We start from the raw sequence: 18,255 nt of genomic DNA on the forward strand, positions 1-18,255 counted from the left end.
TGCGTAAGTATTTGTACTTTTGACTAAATTCTATGGTGATTACTATTTTTTTATTATAAATTATATTCTTTTATTTTCTCTTTCAAATTTTAGAAGATATTACACTGTTTTTAATTAATTTATTAAATAGCTAAGCCAAGAATTTTAATTTACACTTTGCACATTTAAATTAATGATTGATAAAAAATCTCAAGCAATCATGTGCGTATGTAAAAATATTTTAGCAAGTGTTTTTATAAAGAAATAAATGTAAGGGTAGGTATTTTTCTAAAGATATATACGAGAATTGTTTTGATTTAAAGTCTGATAAATAAAATAAGTAGGTAAGAATTTTATTTTTAAGAAAAATATTTTACATTTACAATATTTATAAATAAATATGGAGGATTTTTTGGTAATTTTAATTAATTCTATTATTGAAGATACAATTTTTAATGAGTAAAGTAGTTTTATCTCTTTTATATTGAGAGTTTGTTTTTATTTTAAATATTGGTATTTTGTTTGAAATTTGAAGCATATGCATATTTGTATGTATACATTCGATTTGTGGTTTTTTGCTTCTTTTTTTATCTCTGATTTTAAGAATTTGTCAGAATTAAACAAGTAAATTAATTTAAATCTTTAATTACTCGTATAAAGAAAAACAAATGAAGAATGATGAATTGATCATTATGATCTCATAGAGGAAAGAAAGCTCATACTTTCATTTAAATTTTTAGTGTGAGCTATTTTAGAGATCTTCGTTATTTAAACCTTAACTTTTTAGATTATATTTTACAATTATTGTCTCAAATGTTCTTAAATAAATTATGTATTGTTATCATCCATCTACTTTTAAATGTATTCTAAGATACCAATGAATAATTAGTAGTAATCTATGTAATTTTATTCGTTAGACATATTAAAATTATCTTGGTTATGGTTTTAAAATTTATCGTCAAAAGGATTTCTTGAGTAGGTTGAGAAATTATTTATTTTGTTAGATTAATCAAATTAAATATTTTTAATATAATTCTGAAATTATTCAGATACTGATTAGTTTGATGTCTAGATAAATTTCGCAGATTGTTAGAAATTATATTTAAATTTTATACTAAGTTCTATGTAATCTTAAATTTTCTTTTTTAAGGGTTCTTCTTGCTTTGTTTTCACCATCCACTAAACTAAAAAGTTAGTGGTGTAAAGGCACTGCCATTCTTTATTCTAATTGTACTGGGCATATTCAAATAAAGATTATGCGAGAAAGTGAGCTAATTTACTTGTATAAAATTTAATAATATACATAAGTTATTTCGTTTCTGAATAATTTTATAATGAGGAATTTATGATTTATTCAATTTCAATTAGATTTTCATTTAACTAATTTACAATTAAATTTAAATTTATGTCCTGATTTATGCTAGGTAAAGCAGTACTCAACGATAAGATAGTTGTAGTAAGATCAGAGTGTCTAAATAAACTATGGAACTATTTTTATTAGCCAATACTTTGTCTATCCTACTGAAATCCACTCAATTTTTCAGTATTTGATATTTATTATTTTGATCTTTTAATTTTTACTTCTGAATGAAAGTCATGTGCTTGACTAATATTAATGCTTTAATTTGATTAATTAATATTTAATTTACTAAGTGATTAATTAAGTTGTGATTCATTTAATAATTAGTTTTGAGATTTATCAATAGAATGAACTTCTTAATTTTTATAAAATTAATCATATTGCTAGATTTATTCTTAATTGTAGTTAGTGTTATCATCTACGATAGTGTATTAGCTCTATGATTATGAAATCTATTTTGGCTTTTATGCCTTCACTTGGATTTTTTTTATTTTATTTAAATTCTAAAAGTCGAAATCAAAAATTTATGTGCATTCTTTTGCTTCATTTCTCAATTCTCTTGAATCATTTTGACCTGGGCCTTTGAAATTTGATATAGGTTTATCTTTAAAAAGATATTCTTTAAGCTTTTTGTTCACATCTGGCATAGAGGGTCGGCAATCTTCATACCTTTGCAGCATAGATAAAAGAAGATCCTTCACGAATTAAGAAGTGTTTTCTTTAGTTGGCAGATCTCTCTTTTTATGCATAAAATCATGCATCGCTTTTTATAACTCTTCTTCACCTGAGTTTTTTTCGCAAAAAGGAAACCTTTAGTAAAGAAGGTAATACAAAATAATACCCATTTACCAAACGTCATTCTTATATGGATTGTAACTCATGTAAAGTACTACCTAGGGTGAATTAAACAATTTAGTGCCACACATTTAATCATCGTCAGATTTTTTTAACAATGCGTGTCCAAAGTCTATAATAATTAATTAGTCTTGCTCTAAGCTTATTAAAATATTTTCTAACTTGAGATCTCTATGGCAAATATTTTATTAGTGTAGTAGCGACAGACCGCTTGTGAGCTAATAAAAGTATTTAAGCTTGTCTCTTTCAGAGATCTTGCTTAAGGCATCGTTTGTCTTTAAAAATTAGCTAAAATCAATAGAATTATCATAATACTTCATAATAATGTAGGAATAATCATTCTCATTTATAATATAAGGGTCTTCTATTTCTAAAATGTGTTTTGAATTTTACAAAATTTCTTATTCATCCGAACTTAGAACTCCATGTTTTTTTTATTTTATTTTTTCTATTACTTCTTTTATGACTTTTAATGCGTTTATCTCATTACTAATCATTTAAAAAGCTTAATTATTCTAATGAATTTCTTTCACTGCAACTAAGCGATCATTCGTCTTATCTTTAGCAAGATAAACCTTAGCAAAATTTCCTTCTCCTAATTGTTTTATTATTTCCAATCTATTTCCTATTGTTTTTATTGTTTATGCTTATAAAAACATTTTATTTTTTTTTTTTAAAGATCTTGATTTTTAATTAAGTTATGGTTTAATAAACATTATAAGATTATACAAATCATAAATCACAAAAAATAGATAAATAAATAATCTCGGATAAATTTTCCTATCAAAATGGAAATTTATGTAAAAAAAAAATCTAAGAGATTAAGTTTACTTTTAAATTTTTTACATAAATATAAGAAGTAAACACTCTGGAGAAGTTACTTAGCCAGTAAGTATTATAAAATATGTAATAATCTTCAGCATAATAAGCATAAATATTGCTTAATCTTATACGGTACAAATATATTTTGATAAAATAAAATTTGTTATACAATACAAATTCTAAATTAGTGTTAGAATAATTGATTTATGTTATCAAAATAAAAAATACACTTGCTTCATTTAATTTAAAATTGAAAAAGTTTTAGATTTATTTATAAACTTTAATAAATAATAAAAATGACTTAAAGTCTTATTTTATTATATAAAAATTAATAAATATAAAACATGGAAGGAAGTAATAATTTTTATGTAAATTAATTTATCTATTTCCAGTTTTTTGAAGACTTTATTGGTTTATGATTTTTTTATACATTAAATAAATATTTTTTAAATTAAATTTTAACAGACTAAAACATTGTTATTATACATTCTGATAATATCCACGTATTTATCAACATTTTATTAAATTATTTTGATATAATAGCATCAATAATTGTAAAATTAATTAGTAGAAATATATCTCTCAATATAGATAAAAATAAACTTGAGCTATGTTAATAAAACAGAAAGTAATATCAAATCTTTAAATTAAACTATTATGATATTTTAATCTATTTTTAAATAATTATTGACCAATCTTTTTGTTTTTGACTGCGTTTCATCTTTAAAAATAAATTAAATTGAGTTAAATTTTAATACAGATATAGTAAATTATATTAGTTTTTTTAAATGTCAATTGTTGATTGATTGAGTTAATAATTAAATTATTTCACAAATCTTTGTTAAAAAATATCTTAAAAATTTTCAAAAGAAAATTAAAAATTATTAAAGGAAATGGTAAAAGAAGATAGAGAACGTAAGCGCTAATAGAGAGAATAGGACGTTATGAAATCTGAATAGGCTGAAAAGAAAAAGAAACTCTTCAGCTATAGTTCATTCATAGAGTTCTTGAGAAATAATAACTTGAGAGAAACAAACATCATCCTAGGTTAGTCCAGATTCAACTTATTCAATGGTAAACAAATATATATTCATTATTTAGGTTATTCTCAAAACTTTAAAAGCATGATTGAAATCTCATTTAAGACAAGAAAATATTAATTAAGGAGCGAGATATATTAATAGATTGTGTCCTTTAGCAGTTTAATTATCTTTAGCCTTCTGCTACGGCATTTTAATTTTAGGTTTAGTTTATGCTGCTTCATATTATACATGAAAAATAAATAAAAAAACAATTTATTTATAAAAGTACATTATGTATAAAATAAACCTTCTAGGCTAGCATTTTTAAAGTAGCTAACAGAGATAAAGATAGGAATAAAATATATATTGAATTATTAGCTTTTAGCTTCTTACAATCAAATACATTTATATTGATTTAATGATTATTTTAATAAAATAATCTAACAGGAAGACAGTTTGCAGAAATACTAGAAAGACATCACAATGAAATAGTTGAAATACTTAAAGATTACTATGATGATGAATCAGAGGCATTAGAAGGCAAAAAAAGAGTTAATCTTGTTAACTTGTAAAAAAAATTAGTTTTGTGTAGCAAATATGCAAGTTTTGAATATTATTTTTATAAAACTTTAGCCTTATACAAGAACATATTATTGTTAAAGTCGAATAGACAGTATAAAAATCGAAAATAAAAACTATCACTGACATGTACACAGCTAGCAAGGTAGTCTTTCATTTACCTTTAGATTTTTTTGTTTCTTCAATGAAAGCATTAATTTTAGGCTTTACGTTATGCTTGCATTTAAACTGATTTAATATTTTAATTAAATTAACAATTATTTTGGATCAAACGTGGCTAATTGTTTATTTATTTATTTAATATACCTAATAAAAACAGTAATAACAAGTTGAAGAAGATTCTTAAATTATATCTGGATTCTTTGTTTTTAATCCACACATTAAAGTCTAATCCAAAAAAAACTACGTCTATATGATCCTTATTCTTATTGGCATTGCCCTCATCATCCTCTTTCCCGTCTGGCCTATTTCCATCAAAAAGCTTATTTTCTATATCTCTGTAGTCATGCTCTTTGTATTACTTGGTTTGATCTTAGTCAGAACATTTTTATACTTTTTAGTTAGAATTTTCGGATTCGACTTCTATATCTTCCCTAATCTCTTTGCAGTAAATATTGATTATTTCATCAAATCTTCTATTAAATTCTTTATTTATTTAATTAATTAGGATGTAGGATTTTTAGACTCATTCAAGCCTATTATTTAACTTGATTAATGTAATGATAGCAAATTGGAGTTACTTTTTAGATTTGTAGGTTTCTTTATTATGGGTTATGTTATCTATATCTTAAGCATAGAGAGACATTCAGTTAAATGTAAAATTATATGATCATTTTGATGATTAAGCTTTTTTTTCTTCAATTATTATTTATTTATTTTAAAAGAATTCAGTACAGCAACATTTGATGATATCATAGATTGGGGATACCAAAAACTTGAATATGTTTAGGTAATAAAAAGATTTAGAGCCAATTTCCAAATTTAATATTTTAAAATTAAAATTATCTATCTAGCCTGAAGCTCCTCACAATAGTATCTTACATGAAATTGAAAAGGAAGATTTAGAAGAAAGATTAAAGTAACAAAATTAAAATTAAGAGCAACATGGCACATAATTTGATGAACCTCAAAATGATGAGCAACATGGAACATAATTTGATGAACCTCAAAATAATGATAATTGATCTCTTATTTAGATAGATAGCTAGCTCTAAATTCATTAACAAAATTAAACATCATCTTTTATCTTATCAAATTTTATAAATTGTAAATTAAAATGTAGATTTTGTAATTAAATTAAAATTACCTTCTCTAAATTTACAAAAATAAACAGATTTATTTTTTAAATTTGCTAAACTTAATTTTATTCTTAATATAATAGTGAAATAGATTTTTATTTTTTTTCAAATATTAAAATCTATTTACTATAATTAACTTTTTCTTATTCCTTTTTTAATTTCTATAAATTAATCTTTTGTTGATTTTGATTAATTTAAAAATTTTCAGTAAATAGAAGAAATTTAAAATAACTCAAAATATCAGAAAAAGCAATATATAAATAAATATATTTTTATAAAAAATAAAAGGAAGATTAAATTTTTTATTTGAGAAGGTAAAATTAAAAGTAAATTCAATATGTAAACAATACTTTTTAAATTCATAAAGTAATTTGAAATTAGAGTTTAACTATTAGATTGTATAATATTACATTTAAATTAAAGTTAGTTTATTAGTTATTATCAGATATTTCCATAATTATTATTTACTCATTCTTTTATTTATTTTATTAGTTGATTGCTGATTTGATTGGTTTGTTTGTTTGGTTTATCTTCTTCATTAATAAAATTGTTTGTTATTCTACACAAAATTTTCCTTTTTTAAATATCAATTAATTACATCCTTTAAAACTTTTCTTTTTAAAATTAATCTGTTTGAAATAAAATTAAGAAAGTGGTGACAAATTTTCTACATTACTAAGATTATTCATTTTATTGGCTAAGGCTAATTAATTTTGATAGTTAATATGTTGATTGATTGGTTGATTGATTATCTAGTTAGCTAGTTAACTTTTAATGAATTATTTTCTAAATCACTCATCATCTAATTATTAATTAATTACTAATTAATTTTCACACATTATCAATCTAATAATATAATCTTATAATAGGTAATTAATGGTTTTATTAAAATAAGTTAATTTACAAAGATAAAATGAATTTATTTATTTATTTGTTTATTTTTTTTATTTGCATTTGTATTTATTTATTTATAGTTTTTTCATTTTGTGTGAGGTTTGATTGATTGATTGATTTAGTTAAATGGAAAATAATTTAAATTTTAAAGGGCTGTAATTATGCTTCATAATTTTATTTATGCATTAACTTTAATTTATAAGTTTTTTGTTGAAACCTTAATTTATATTATAAATGGAGTGGTTGGTCTTTGGTTTATTTTCTGTTTAAGTTTATTATAATTTGGTTCTAATTTTTTGTAGTAGTTTCTCACTGATAAATTAGATAGTTGATACTAATATTTTATTAATTAAAGTTATTTATTTATTTATTATTTTCAATATTTGTTTCCTGCAGTTCTACCTGATCTTGTTGTTGTAGTCGCTGATGACTAGTTTTAGTTTGAGGCCGAGTTAGAGTTATTGGTATTAGATGAGCCATTTCTCAATTTATTTTTTTCTGGGGTTACACGAAGTTTTGTGCGATAAGAATTAAAGTTGTTATAGCCTGGAGGATGATTTCCTGTCTTTGATCTTGTGTTTCTCTAGTTGACTGTACTCTTACCACGTGTATTTTTCTTATCTTAATCGTCCTCATTTTAATCATCATCTGAATTAAATTCATCATTATTATTATTATTTTCATCATCATTGTTTTCTTCTTGCTCATCTTCAATATCCATTTAAGTTCCACTACGAAGTTTAACATCTGTATTTTAATCGTCATCAATGTTATTAGTTGAAGGTTGCTGATGGAACATGCTTCTTTTGTTCAAGTTTGCTCTTTTACGAGTTCTTGTTTTTTAATAATCTCCATGATTGCTGCCTTCCCAGTCATTATTATTTTCTGATTTATTATCGTTTTCATCTTTTCCTTCTTCATCTTCGTTACTTGGAGCTTTTTGTTTTTAGCCAAACTTGCTTCTTTTTTCATCTGCATTTCTTCTGTTACGACCCTTTTAGTTGCTATTGTGAGTTTCATCATCTTTGTCTTCATCACCATTCTTTTCTTATTCAGCAAGAGCTTGTGCCCTTCTTGTATTGGCACGACGAGTAGTTATTTGATTGCGATTATTAGAGCTGTTTTGTTAATTGTTATTTCCATCATCATCTTCTCCATTGCTATCATCTCCTTCAGCTCCATCGTCATCATTATCATTTCTGTTTTCACTATCTTAGTCTTCATTATCGTCATCTTCTTCTTCATTATTCTATTGTCTTTCTTTCATTTTCTACTAATGCTAGAGCTTGCGCTATTAACTAAGTTTTATTCTTTCCTATTCAGCCTCTTCTTTTTTCTTACGATTGAGTTCACGAATTCTTTACTCTTCTTCATACTTCTCCTTGAATTCTTCGTCAATGCAGCAACGGAATTTATCCAAATCACTTTTAATGAAGTCATCACTCAAGATAAGCTTGACACCTTAAATTTATTTTTAGATTTATATTAAAAGAGATTTTGTATAAAATTTTAATTACCAAAAGCTAGTTCATTAATGAAATATTAAAAGTAATTAAAATTGTGATGAGGATATTGGTGTGTATATTTCTTTCTGCTTGGAAGAATTTCTTGGGATTATTCTTTTGGTTAAAACTTGGATTCTATTCTCTTTTTATAAGGTTAAGATATATCATATTAGTATTCTTTGTATTAGTCATTATTTTTTTATTTAAAATCTCCTGTGTGAGTGCTCATTTTTTCATTATCGCTAGGAACCTGTGAAGTCGAAGCATTTCCTAAAGCTGCTTGTCTTCTCTTTGAAGGAGTTACCTTCTTAGTAGATTGCTTATTCTCAGGCTCATCCCATTATGTTTAGCTTCCAATTTAGTTGGAATTATTTAATCTATTTCTTGTCTTTTTACCCTAGCTTTGGTTTGTTGAATTATTTTAGTTTTAGTTAGAGCTATTTACTTAAATATTTTATACACTTCCAATATTTGTACTACTTCCAGTAGCACCATTTCCCTAAACATTATTTACTTAGGGACTGTTATTAGAAGGATTGTTTTATTTTTTATTTTTCTTTTAATCACATTTCTAGCAGTAATATTTAAAGTCTTTTGATTTGTAAATTTTTTTAATTTTAGCATCATTTCTAAAAGCAGCTTCGCAGTCAACATGATTCTTATAATTTAAAGAAGTTATTTGGCATTGTAAAAAAAAAAGATATAAATAAAAACTGAGAAAAAATTAATTACCCATTTGCTACAGCTCTCGCATCCAACCCACTCTTTGACATCAGCACATGATTCATTATTTTCATAAACTTGTTCGCAGTAATCACAATGATAACCCTTGTTAAAGCACTCAAAGCATTATTGACAGAACCAATAAAATTTACCTTCAGTGCTTTTTGAGTTAGCTTTTTGAAGATTGATAGGAGCTTTTTTGCAAAAATTATTGCTACATACTTTTGGAACAACTTGATTTTGATTTTATTTAGACTAAGTTGTATTAGAGGAGTTATTTGCACTTTTAGAATTACTATTGTTCAAATTGTTATTATTGCTAGATTTTTTATTTTTCTTATCTCCTATTTTTAAGAAACAAATAAATAAATAAATTAAGATATGATAAGATTTTTTCAAGTTAAAATTTGGAAATTATTTATTAATTAATTAATTTGTTTTTGTAGCAAAATTGGTATTTAAATAAAAATTAAAAACTGAATTTGTATTCAAATAAATCTTAATTAGAGTAAATAAAAAGTTATTTTAGTGACAAATAAGTCTTTCAGTCATTTAACTTCTATTTCAATAAAGAGAAAGAAAATATGCAAAATTTATTTGTTCGCTGTTGGAGAAATTGGATTTATTTTCAAATTCAAATAAATATTCACAAGAATATATATAGTAAATTTTGAAAGAGTTTTATGCCTCAAAAATAAAGTGAGAAAGTATAATTAATTAATTAATATTACCTGCTTTAGATTTTGCATCGCTTTTTTCATTATCTTCTTCTTCATTAGATAAGTAACCATCATCTTTTTTAGAAAAATTATTTTTGTTGAAAATTTAAATTATAGAAAAAAAAATAACTAAATGAAATTATAATGGGATTTATTAATTAAATTTTGAATTACTTTTATCTTTTTTATTGCCTTTTTTTCTATTTGCAGTAGATTTTTATCCTTTTTATAATTTCTTGTTTTTTCCTTCATCTTCTTCTTCGTCTTCTTCGTCGTCTCCTTCTTCATCCTCCTCATTTTCTTCAATTATTTCATTATTTTTATTAGCTTCATCTTTTTCTTACTCTTCTATTTCCAAATTTTCTCCTTCTTTATTGTTTTAATCTTCATTGCTTGCTTCATTTATAACAAGCTCGCTTTATGCTTTGTTATTTTTCTTTGTATCTTGCTTTCCTTTTGTGTTATTGTTTAGGACTTGCATTAAAAGATCCTCATTTCTCTTAACGCTATCTTACTAAGGTTTATTTTTACTATTCTAAGTTCCATTACTTTGATTACTTTATTGCTTTTGTGGTTGTATGGGCTCATCATCATCGTCATCAATTACTTATATATCTTACTCCTAGATCATTGTTGACTTAAAATCGTCTGATTTTTTTGGTCTTTTTTTCGTAGGGCTTTCGCTCATGCTTACAGAGTGAGAATCATTTTAGTTTCCTACCTTTTTTGTTTAATTTACGCTATTATAGTTTCTGCTATTAACATCTTCAACTATTGTAATATAATTAATCAGATCAGATTGGTATGCAAAAAATAATATGATAAAATAGCTCTTTTATAATATAAATTTAAAATTTGAATAAAATTTTAAGAAACCATATATTTTTACATACGTCATAAAATCTATCAATATTCATTAAATATTCAGAATATCGAGTCAAATATTTATAATTCCAAAAAATTAAAAAATCCAAAATTTGGTTATCAAAAATGAATTCTATGAAATTAAATAAAAATTGATAAAGCTTTTCATTCATATTTGCTTTTGGGAAGACAGTAGATCAATCAATGTAAATAAGAAGTACGAAGAAGAAATTGGTAAGGGTAATAGCCCTAGAAAAAGATAATAAATTTCTAAAAGCAATAAGGAGGGAAATTAAATTTAGTAAGTAAAAATAGAGTGCGCGTGTGTGTATGTATGCACAAAGAGTTAAGGAGAAATAATCACAAAAAAATTGGAAAATTTTGCATTTATGGGGGATTGTTAAAAATATTATCGATTGATTGATGACTTTATTTTTTGTACTAATTAAGTGGATTGAAATTAAGGATTAATTTAAATTGAATAAGAATAAATTCAGATTTTATTTATTTATTTATTTATTTAATTTCCTTTTGTCTATTTATTTATTTTTTTTTAACTTTTTTCCCCTAAAGCAAATTCAAAATTTTTATTCTTGAGTATCCTGTTACAATCTTTTATGAATGAAGATTGTATATCTATTTCCTACTCAATGAGAAAAGTATTCTTTAAAAAGAAATTTTATTGGGTGTACCTATTGTAATCAAACGATTTATTTTTGCTTTATTGTTGTTTCATAGAAAAATAATTTATCCAGTTTATTTTTGAATAAATTTGTTGGGATTTTCGAAAAATTTTAAATAAATAAACTATTGAATTTGAGATATAGATAAATAGATCTATAAATATTTATTTATTTATTTAGTTTTTACTAAACCAATCTAGCTAGTTTGCTTGTTTATTTGTTTTCTCACCCAAAATTAAGCAATAATTTACTACTTACTTTTGTATTAAAATATCGCGCTATAAAATTTATACAAAATTTTTGGTATAAATTGATTGATTTATTGAAGAGAGTAAATAAATGCATTTTAGAAAAGCAGCTGCTATATTTTTATTTATTTTTTTATATATTCTATTAAAAGCTATTTATTGTTCAAGAGCTAAAATAATTTATTTACCTTTAACTTAATCTAATGCGATGAGTCCGTTTTGGCCTAATACCATGAAGAGTTCCTTCATTCTTTGATCATTCATATCTCCTCCTTTTAGTTGACTGCTTAAAATATTGGCTATGACATTCTATAAAGTTGGATTTTTTTACAATATAGAAGGATCTTCATTTATTTTTTGTATTATCATTTATAAATACTAATTTTGGCTGAATTAAGCTCCAATGTTCTACTGTTGCTACATTTGCTATTGTAAAATATATTCTTACTATTATTGTTACTAAAGCTTTTGCTTCTGAGCTGCTTGGATGCCAGACTCATAGACAACATCTGAATTGTCTTCCAAATTTATTACTTAATTTTCCCTGCCTAGATTGGCTAATTAAAATTAATTTTTTAAAATTCTAGATTTTTATTGAAGTTCTAAATCTTGTTAGTTTAACGAATACTATTATTCTTCGTCTGCTTATTCGTCATCCAAAACTATTTTTTGTTATTGAATCAAATTCTAGGTCAACCCAAGTGCAGCAATCTGCTAAAATGGTTACTTCTATACGCTATTTGTGTTGTTTAAGAGATCATTGATTAGCATGGCTTATCTATTTTATTATGGAATTTATTGGAAACGCTAATCGAGCAACATCATGTTTTGACTATCTGAAATGTCTGGAGATTGAAGCTAATGATGTTATGCTTGTTATTGTTACTACTATTACTACTTCTGCTACTGTATTTACTGTAGAAGTAATTGCTATTGTTATGCGACATACTGCTATTGCAAGTCTGCTACCAGGGCATTCCTATCGAAACCAATGTTCGCAGCATTTAAAGAATTGTTTACGCCTTGTTGCTAATACAATTATTATTATTATTGTTGTTATATTAAATTTGGATAAAGCTGATTTGTTGCAGCGTTTTAAAATTATGGTTACTGCTACTACTGATTGAGCTTTTACTAACTTTGCTATAATTAATACATTAATATTTAATTTCTATCATTAGGTAAAATTTAAGGCTGCACATTATTGCCTAATCCTATCTTAGCAATTTGTTAAATAAGTTGCTATTAGTTAAGTTAATTTAATTATGCTAGAGGTATTCCGAGCTATTATTACTACTACTATCCAATGATCTGCTAATTAATAAGCTATTGTAATTGTTGTTGCTTTTATTATTGCTACTGCATATTCTAATGCTATTGCTACTATTAAAATAATGCTAAAAAATTCGGATTCTGCTGTAATTGCTGTAATAATTGTTCTATTGATTTAAAAATGAAAATATTAATTAAAAAATATATTTTAGTTGATTTATTAGCTATCTATCCTTCTATCCTTTCTTTCTTTCCTCTATCTTACTAATTCATTACTTACTTATTTGTATACTAAATTTTTTATTTAATTAGTTAGTAAATTTCTACCTTGTTTTATTTTCCTAAAACTTCTGCATATCAAAGATAATTTACTTTCATATATAATTTGTTTGCTTATTTAAAGACTATTAATGAATGCTATTTTATTAAGTGCTGATAAGGAGATTAGACAGAGAATTTTTCAACTTTAATTAAGAAAAAGCTTAGCCATAGTTGGTTTGAGTCAAATATTATTTTTATTTCTTTTCATTTGCTAATTTTTTTTTACTCGTATGTTTATTTGCATATAAATTTATATACTAATTTATATTATATCTATATCTACGTACTATTAATTTGAATAAGTATATCCTTATATCTAAAACTCACGTCACGCCTCAAAAAAATTTACAATTAATATAATACAATTTCATCATCAATTAAATTTGTAATATCATCTACAATCGTAATATATTCAAGACTCGGATTTTTACTTATTTTCCATTTTCTACTTATTTTCATTCAGTAAAATTCGCCTTTGTTTTTTTCTAATTTACAATTCTTCATTTCCATATTTATTCTTAAGATTTTTACATAGAGTAGGAAAAAATTTTGTAATATTTAAATATTAATAATTTCTCTTTAAATATCAATCTAAAGTGCAGATAGATAAATATCTTCTATTTCTAACTAATTTGGATTTAATTGTATAAATTTAAAAGAATTGCTTGCTATGAATATATCTCTAAAAATGATGATGATGGAAACAACAGCAACAACAACTAACTCTTTGCTTTCTTTTATCCAAATGACTAAAAAGTTTGCATACTATGGTTAAGACGCAGATCTTTTATTATTTATAAGAAACCAATTAGATCTAATGAAAGCTTTTTTATTTGAATTACGAGCCTCTTTTTGTTGTTTGAATTCTGATCTTTTTTGATTAAGAAATTCTGTTTTTTTATGGATTATCCAATTAATATTAATGGAGATCAGCTTTTTATAATGAGGATTATATAATTATTGTGATGGCAAATTTCGATGATGAAAGTGGACTATTAAATATTAATGAAGAGCTACTATTAATTTAGGTGAAAAATTATATTCGTGAGTAATTAAAATTGGTCTTAACAATAAATCTACAGTATTTATTTAATGAGACGCTAATGGAGTATTAAATATAATAGGATTTGTAAGTATCTAGCTTTTGTTTATGTGGTTATTTTATTAGTCATTAATAGTATTATGAAACGTTCAAGAGAATATTTGCTATGATTGATAATGCTTGCGAGCATGTACTTATATTGTTGGTAATTGCCCAGATGACTAACATTGATAATATTCGATCATGCAATTAATGTTTTTAAAGAAGCGATTAGTAATTTTATTATTAGCATAAATAAAAATAAAGAATATTAATTGTATGTAAGAATCAGTGAATCAAATTAAAGGCTTTTTTGAGAAAGTAAAGTAAAGTAAGGGTAGAGTAGAGTAGAGAGGATAGAGTTAGATAGTAAATATGATTGATAGACAGGCACATCAGTCGATCAAATAAAAGAGAAATAATAAATGTAGATATATTAAATTCTTTTAGAGTGAAATTGTTTCAAATTAAAATACTAAATATAGAGTAAAGACTTACAGGGTAAAAATTTATTGCTCATCTAGAGCTCTTGTAATGTATGTTGATCGTCACTCATTATTTTATGGATCAGATTTTAAATCAAACTGTGTTATGAAATAAATAGAAGTCACTCAGCCAATAAACAGGTAGCGAGAGGTGGATTTGTAATGGTGATGTGATTGGTAGAGCGTGTTGTGTGTCCTTTAGGTCTATAGAATGTATTCTTTTATATAGCTCTTCTTGTTATTTCTTCTTCTCTTCCTTTCTTTCTTTATTCTTCTTATTTTTTTAACTTTTTATAAAGTTCTTTTTTTATATTTATTATTTCTTGAAGTTTTTACTTTTTGAATATTTTATTAAAATAAGTGAGCGTACATTATCAGAAAAGTAAATTAATATCGTAATCATAAAAAGCTAAAAAGGATAAAACTTGATTATAAAAAACTGATAGTTCAGATTAAACCCTATATATTTATTTATTATTTATTTAACAATAGATAATTGAATCTAAACCTACTTTGTTAGCTTTGTCCCTAACAGATAGCTAGATACATGTTTTATTTAAGTCTCCAACTCAAACCAAACCCTCAGAGCAGGATATTTCGATACATATAAGATGGACGGGCTATTTTATAAGGCTAACGTTTTCCTTGACTTGACTTAGAAAGAAACAAAAGAATAATCCAGCTGATAAACAAGCAAACAAACAAAGAAATAAATAAATACTCTAGCAAACAAAAGAAGGAGGGAGTTACGTATCTTTTTAAATAAAGAAAGAAGGTATAATTGTTAATGAATAAAGTGTAAGAAAGAACGAAGAAATGTACATAATCAAAATATTTAAAATGTAATTTAAAAATAAGATTAGGATTACAAAATTATAATTCGATTAAATACAATAATTAAAATAAATTAATAGTATTAAAAGCTATTATTAAAGCAAACTAGCAAGCAAATTGAATAATTTAAATGAATATAATTTAAACCTGTTTAAAAAGTAAGAAATAGACAAAAATCTATTAGGGTACGTACAATTTAATTTAATATTATTTTAATAAGTGGAGTATTTATCTATCGACTTACTTACTCTTTCTTTACACTAAAAACAAAGCAGCAATTCTACTTGCATTATTTATCATTGTTTTTACTTTTCCAATTTTCTAAACTTTCAGCTCAAAGCATAAAATTATCATATTCAACCCCCATTCACTCTTTCCTTTATTAATTCTAGAACAACTACTAATATTCTTTTCTTTCTTTACTTATGCTCATCTGAGCAAGCTCTCTTTGGCTTTATCTCTTTTAAAAAGATCTATTTTTAGATTAATAAATTCTTTTAGTTTGTGTGATAGTGTGGATAAATACTCAATATAAAGCGTCAATCAATAATTTGGTTAGTGCATAGCTTATTTTTTGGTTAAGGCTCTTTAGTATTTATAAATCTATTACTAAAAATATGATATGATATCAGCTTCTCAGGGATTTTGGAAGAAAATATTTTGGTGTTAATAAATTATGCAAGAAGAGCATATTAGAATTGTGCCATTTAACTATGTAGAAAAACTGGTGTTATAAAATTTTAAATAAAAAGTGTAAAAAACATATAGTTTTTCATAATCAATTTTTTATTGCTTTGATCAACTTACTTTTTCTCACTTCAGCTGATTTTATCAGAATTTAATAAAAAAAAAAACAACCCAATTTTAATTTGCTATTCATGCTTAAGACTATTATCTTTATCCACAATATCGACTATATTTTCCCTGTATAAAAATGAATGAAGGATACTTAAATCACTTCTTAGCAGAAGATTTCAGATAGGCGAAGCGAATGCTTTTAGCGAGTATAATATTTTTAAGTGATTCAATGGATTTTCTCTTAGTTTTAGCAACTTAATTTTAGCAAACTGTTTGGGATTTAGGCACACAACACATCTATAATCTTAATGATATTGGATAGTTTGACTTAATAGAAAATTTATTATGATTACGTCTTTTATCTAATACAGTATTATTTGTTATTAAATTAAGCATACATATTTTAGCGAGATATCTTGCTAAAAAAAAAATTAATTTTTATAAATAAAAGTTTGAAATTTATAAGTAATTTATGCAAAATATTCTAATTTAAAATATTTAATAAATTTAAACGTTTCTTTGGTCTAAGAACTATTTCAAATTCTAACAATCATTTAATCTTCTATTCTAAATTTTGCATAGAAGAAATCTATCAAAATTGCTTTTAAATTTGAATAATTATCAAAGAGGGATTAATATTTTCTATAAATCATAATCACCGCCTTTCCATTTTTTATTTAAAATATTAGTGAACTAACGTACTTTCAATTGTTGAAATATATTTAGCAGAATTCAAAATAAAATTAAGTTACTGATTAGAATTCCTTATTTTTTTAGACATAATAAATATCTTTGTTTTTATATAAAATTAATATCCATATGGATAAATTAAAAAAATATATAATAACTATAATCTAATTTGTCATCATAACAAATTATTTCTTAAAGTATTTCGGTTTTTTTTCCTTTTTATTTGATTAAAAATATTTAAAAATTATTATAACTCAATGAATAAATAAATACAAATAAAAAAATAACTTTTTGTATAAATAATTATTAGTAAAGTAACAAATAACAAAATAAATAAATATATATATATCAATCATATTATTTAGAACCAACCAATCAAATGATTCTATATTTTATTAAAAATTTTTGCATCTATTAATTTATTTATTTATTCTTTATACATTTCTAAATAAAGATATATCTGGCTCAATAATTTTCTGTCTCATTTCTTTCATAAATTTATGAAAAAATTTGGATAATTTCTCCCGCATACTTTATTTAAATAATAAGCTATTGGCTCGCTAAAAAATAATATAAAATTAAATAAAATTGCACAAATAGAGATATTTGAAATCAATTCCATTGAAATAAGAATCCAACTACCATAATTAATACTTAAAAGGAAAGGGCTGCATAACTTTTGTTAAGCAAAATAATAGGAATATAAATATAATAGATGTATTTTATGCATTGAAAAAAATCGAATAAATTAATTAAAGTGTCTAAAATAAGATTTATCATTATTTTCATTAATTTTATTTGGAAATAAAAATATCCTTAGTTATTCGCATATGAATCTCTATGTAAGCTAGATTAAGTAAGGTCAATAAAAAATTTTCAAATTATCATTAATTTGAATTTTTTCAAATAAAAACAAACAAACAAACAAATATAATTAAAATCAAATAAAAAAATCAATTAGTATATTTGCATATTTCATATATCTTGAATGATTAATATTACCTAAATATCTGGGCTGAGTTGTACCTTTCTTTGATTGTTCTGCACAATAAATATAGCAAACAGCTAAAATTTGATATTTCTTTTATTTATCTTTTTATTAAATAGCAAGAAAAGTTAGTTTATAAGTCTAATTTATTTAAATTTTTTAAAGTTTTTGTTATAATTTTAATAAAATATTATTTCTATCATCTATCTATGATTATTTACTTAATAATATTGAA

The 18,255-nt window shown here is 23.8% G+C and overlaps 4 protein-coding genes across 4 annotated transcripts; 2 read left to right on the forward strand and 2 right to left on the reverse strand. All coding sequences in view use genetic code 6, as the record gives it.

The window, feature by feature from the left end:
- Positions 1-666: 666 nt before the first annotated feature.
- On the reverse strand, positions 667-2,853 carry TTHERM_00666290 (Serine/Threonine kinase domain protein; the record flags this gene model as incomplete). The annotated part of the gene is made up of 1 exon (XM_001019998.3): positions 667-2,853. One exon carries the CDS (start codon positions 2,851-2,853, stop codon positions 667-669), a length of 2,187 nt encoding a protein of 728 aa, XP_001019998.1.
- Positions 2,854-3,909: 1,056 nt separating this feature from the next.
- TTHERM_00666300 (translocation protein Sec62, putative) lies at positions 3,910-5,801 on the forward strand (the record flags this gene model as incomplete). Its single annotated transcript, XM_001019999.1, has 7 exons — positions 3,910-4,090; positions 4,486-4,606; positions 4,672-4,762; positions 4,937-5,224; positions 5,285-5,432; positions 5,502-5,566; positions 5,631-5,801. 7 exons carry the CDS (start codon positions 3,910-3,912, stop codon positions 5,799-5,801), a joined length of 1,065 nt encoding a protein of 354 aa, XP_001019999.1.
- Positions 5,802-7,185: 1,384 nt separating this feature from the next.
- On the reverse strand, positions 7,186-14,781 carry TTHERM_00666310 (hypothetical protein; the record flags this gene model as incomplete). The annotated part of the gene is made up of 7 exons (XM_001020000.3): positions 7,186-8,270; positions 8,327-8,972; positions 9,047-9,381; positions 9,769-9,831; positions 9,931-10,527; positions 11,740-12,990; positions 14,724-14,781. The coding sequence occupies 7 exons, from the start codon at positions 14,779-14,781 to the stop codon at positions 7,186-7,188; spliced, it is 4,035 nt and encodes a 1,344-aa protein (XP_001020000.2).
- A 1,697-nt stretch (positions 14,782-16,478) lies between these two features.
- On the forward strand, positions 16,479-16,691 carry TTHERM_000666311 (transmembrane protein, putative; the record flags this gene model as incomplete). The annotated part of the gene is made up of 1 exon (XM_012798582.1): positions 16,479-16,691. One exon carries the CDS (start codon positions 16,479-16,481, stop codon positions 16,689-16,691), a length of 213 nt encoding a protein of 70 aa, XP_012654036.1.
- Positions 16,692-18,255: the final 1,564 nt, after the last annotated feature.

The sequence above is a fragment of the Tetrahymena thermophila genome (genome assembly GCF_000189635.1).
Source record: "Tetrahymena thermophila SB210 genomic scaffold scf_8254579, whole genome shotgun sequence".
NCBI classification, from domain to species: Eukaryota; Ciliophora; class Oligohymenophorea; order Hymenostomatida; family Tetrahymenidae; genus Tetrahymena; species Tetrahymena thermophila.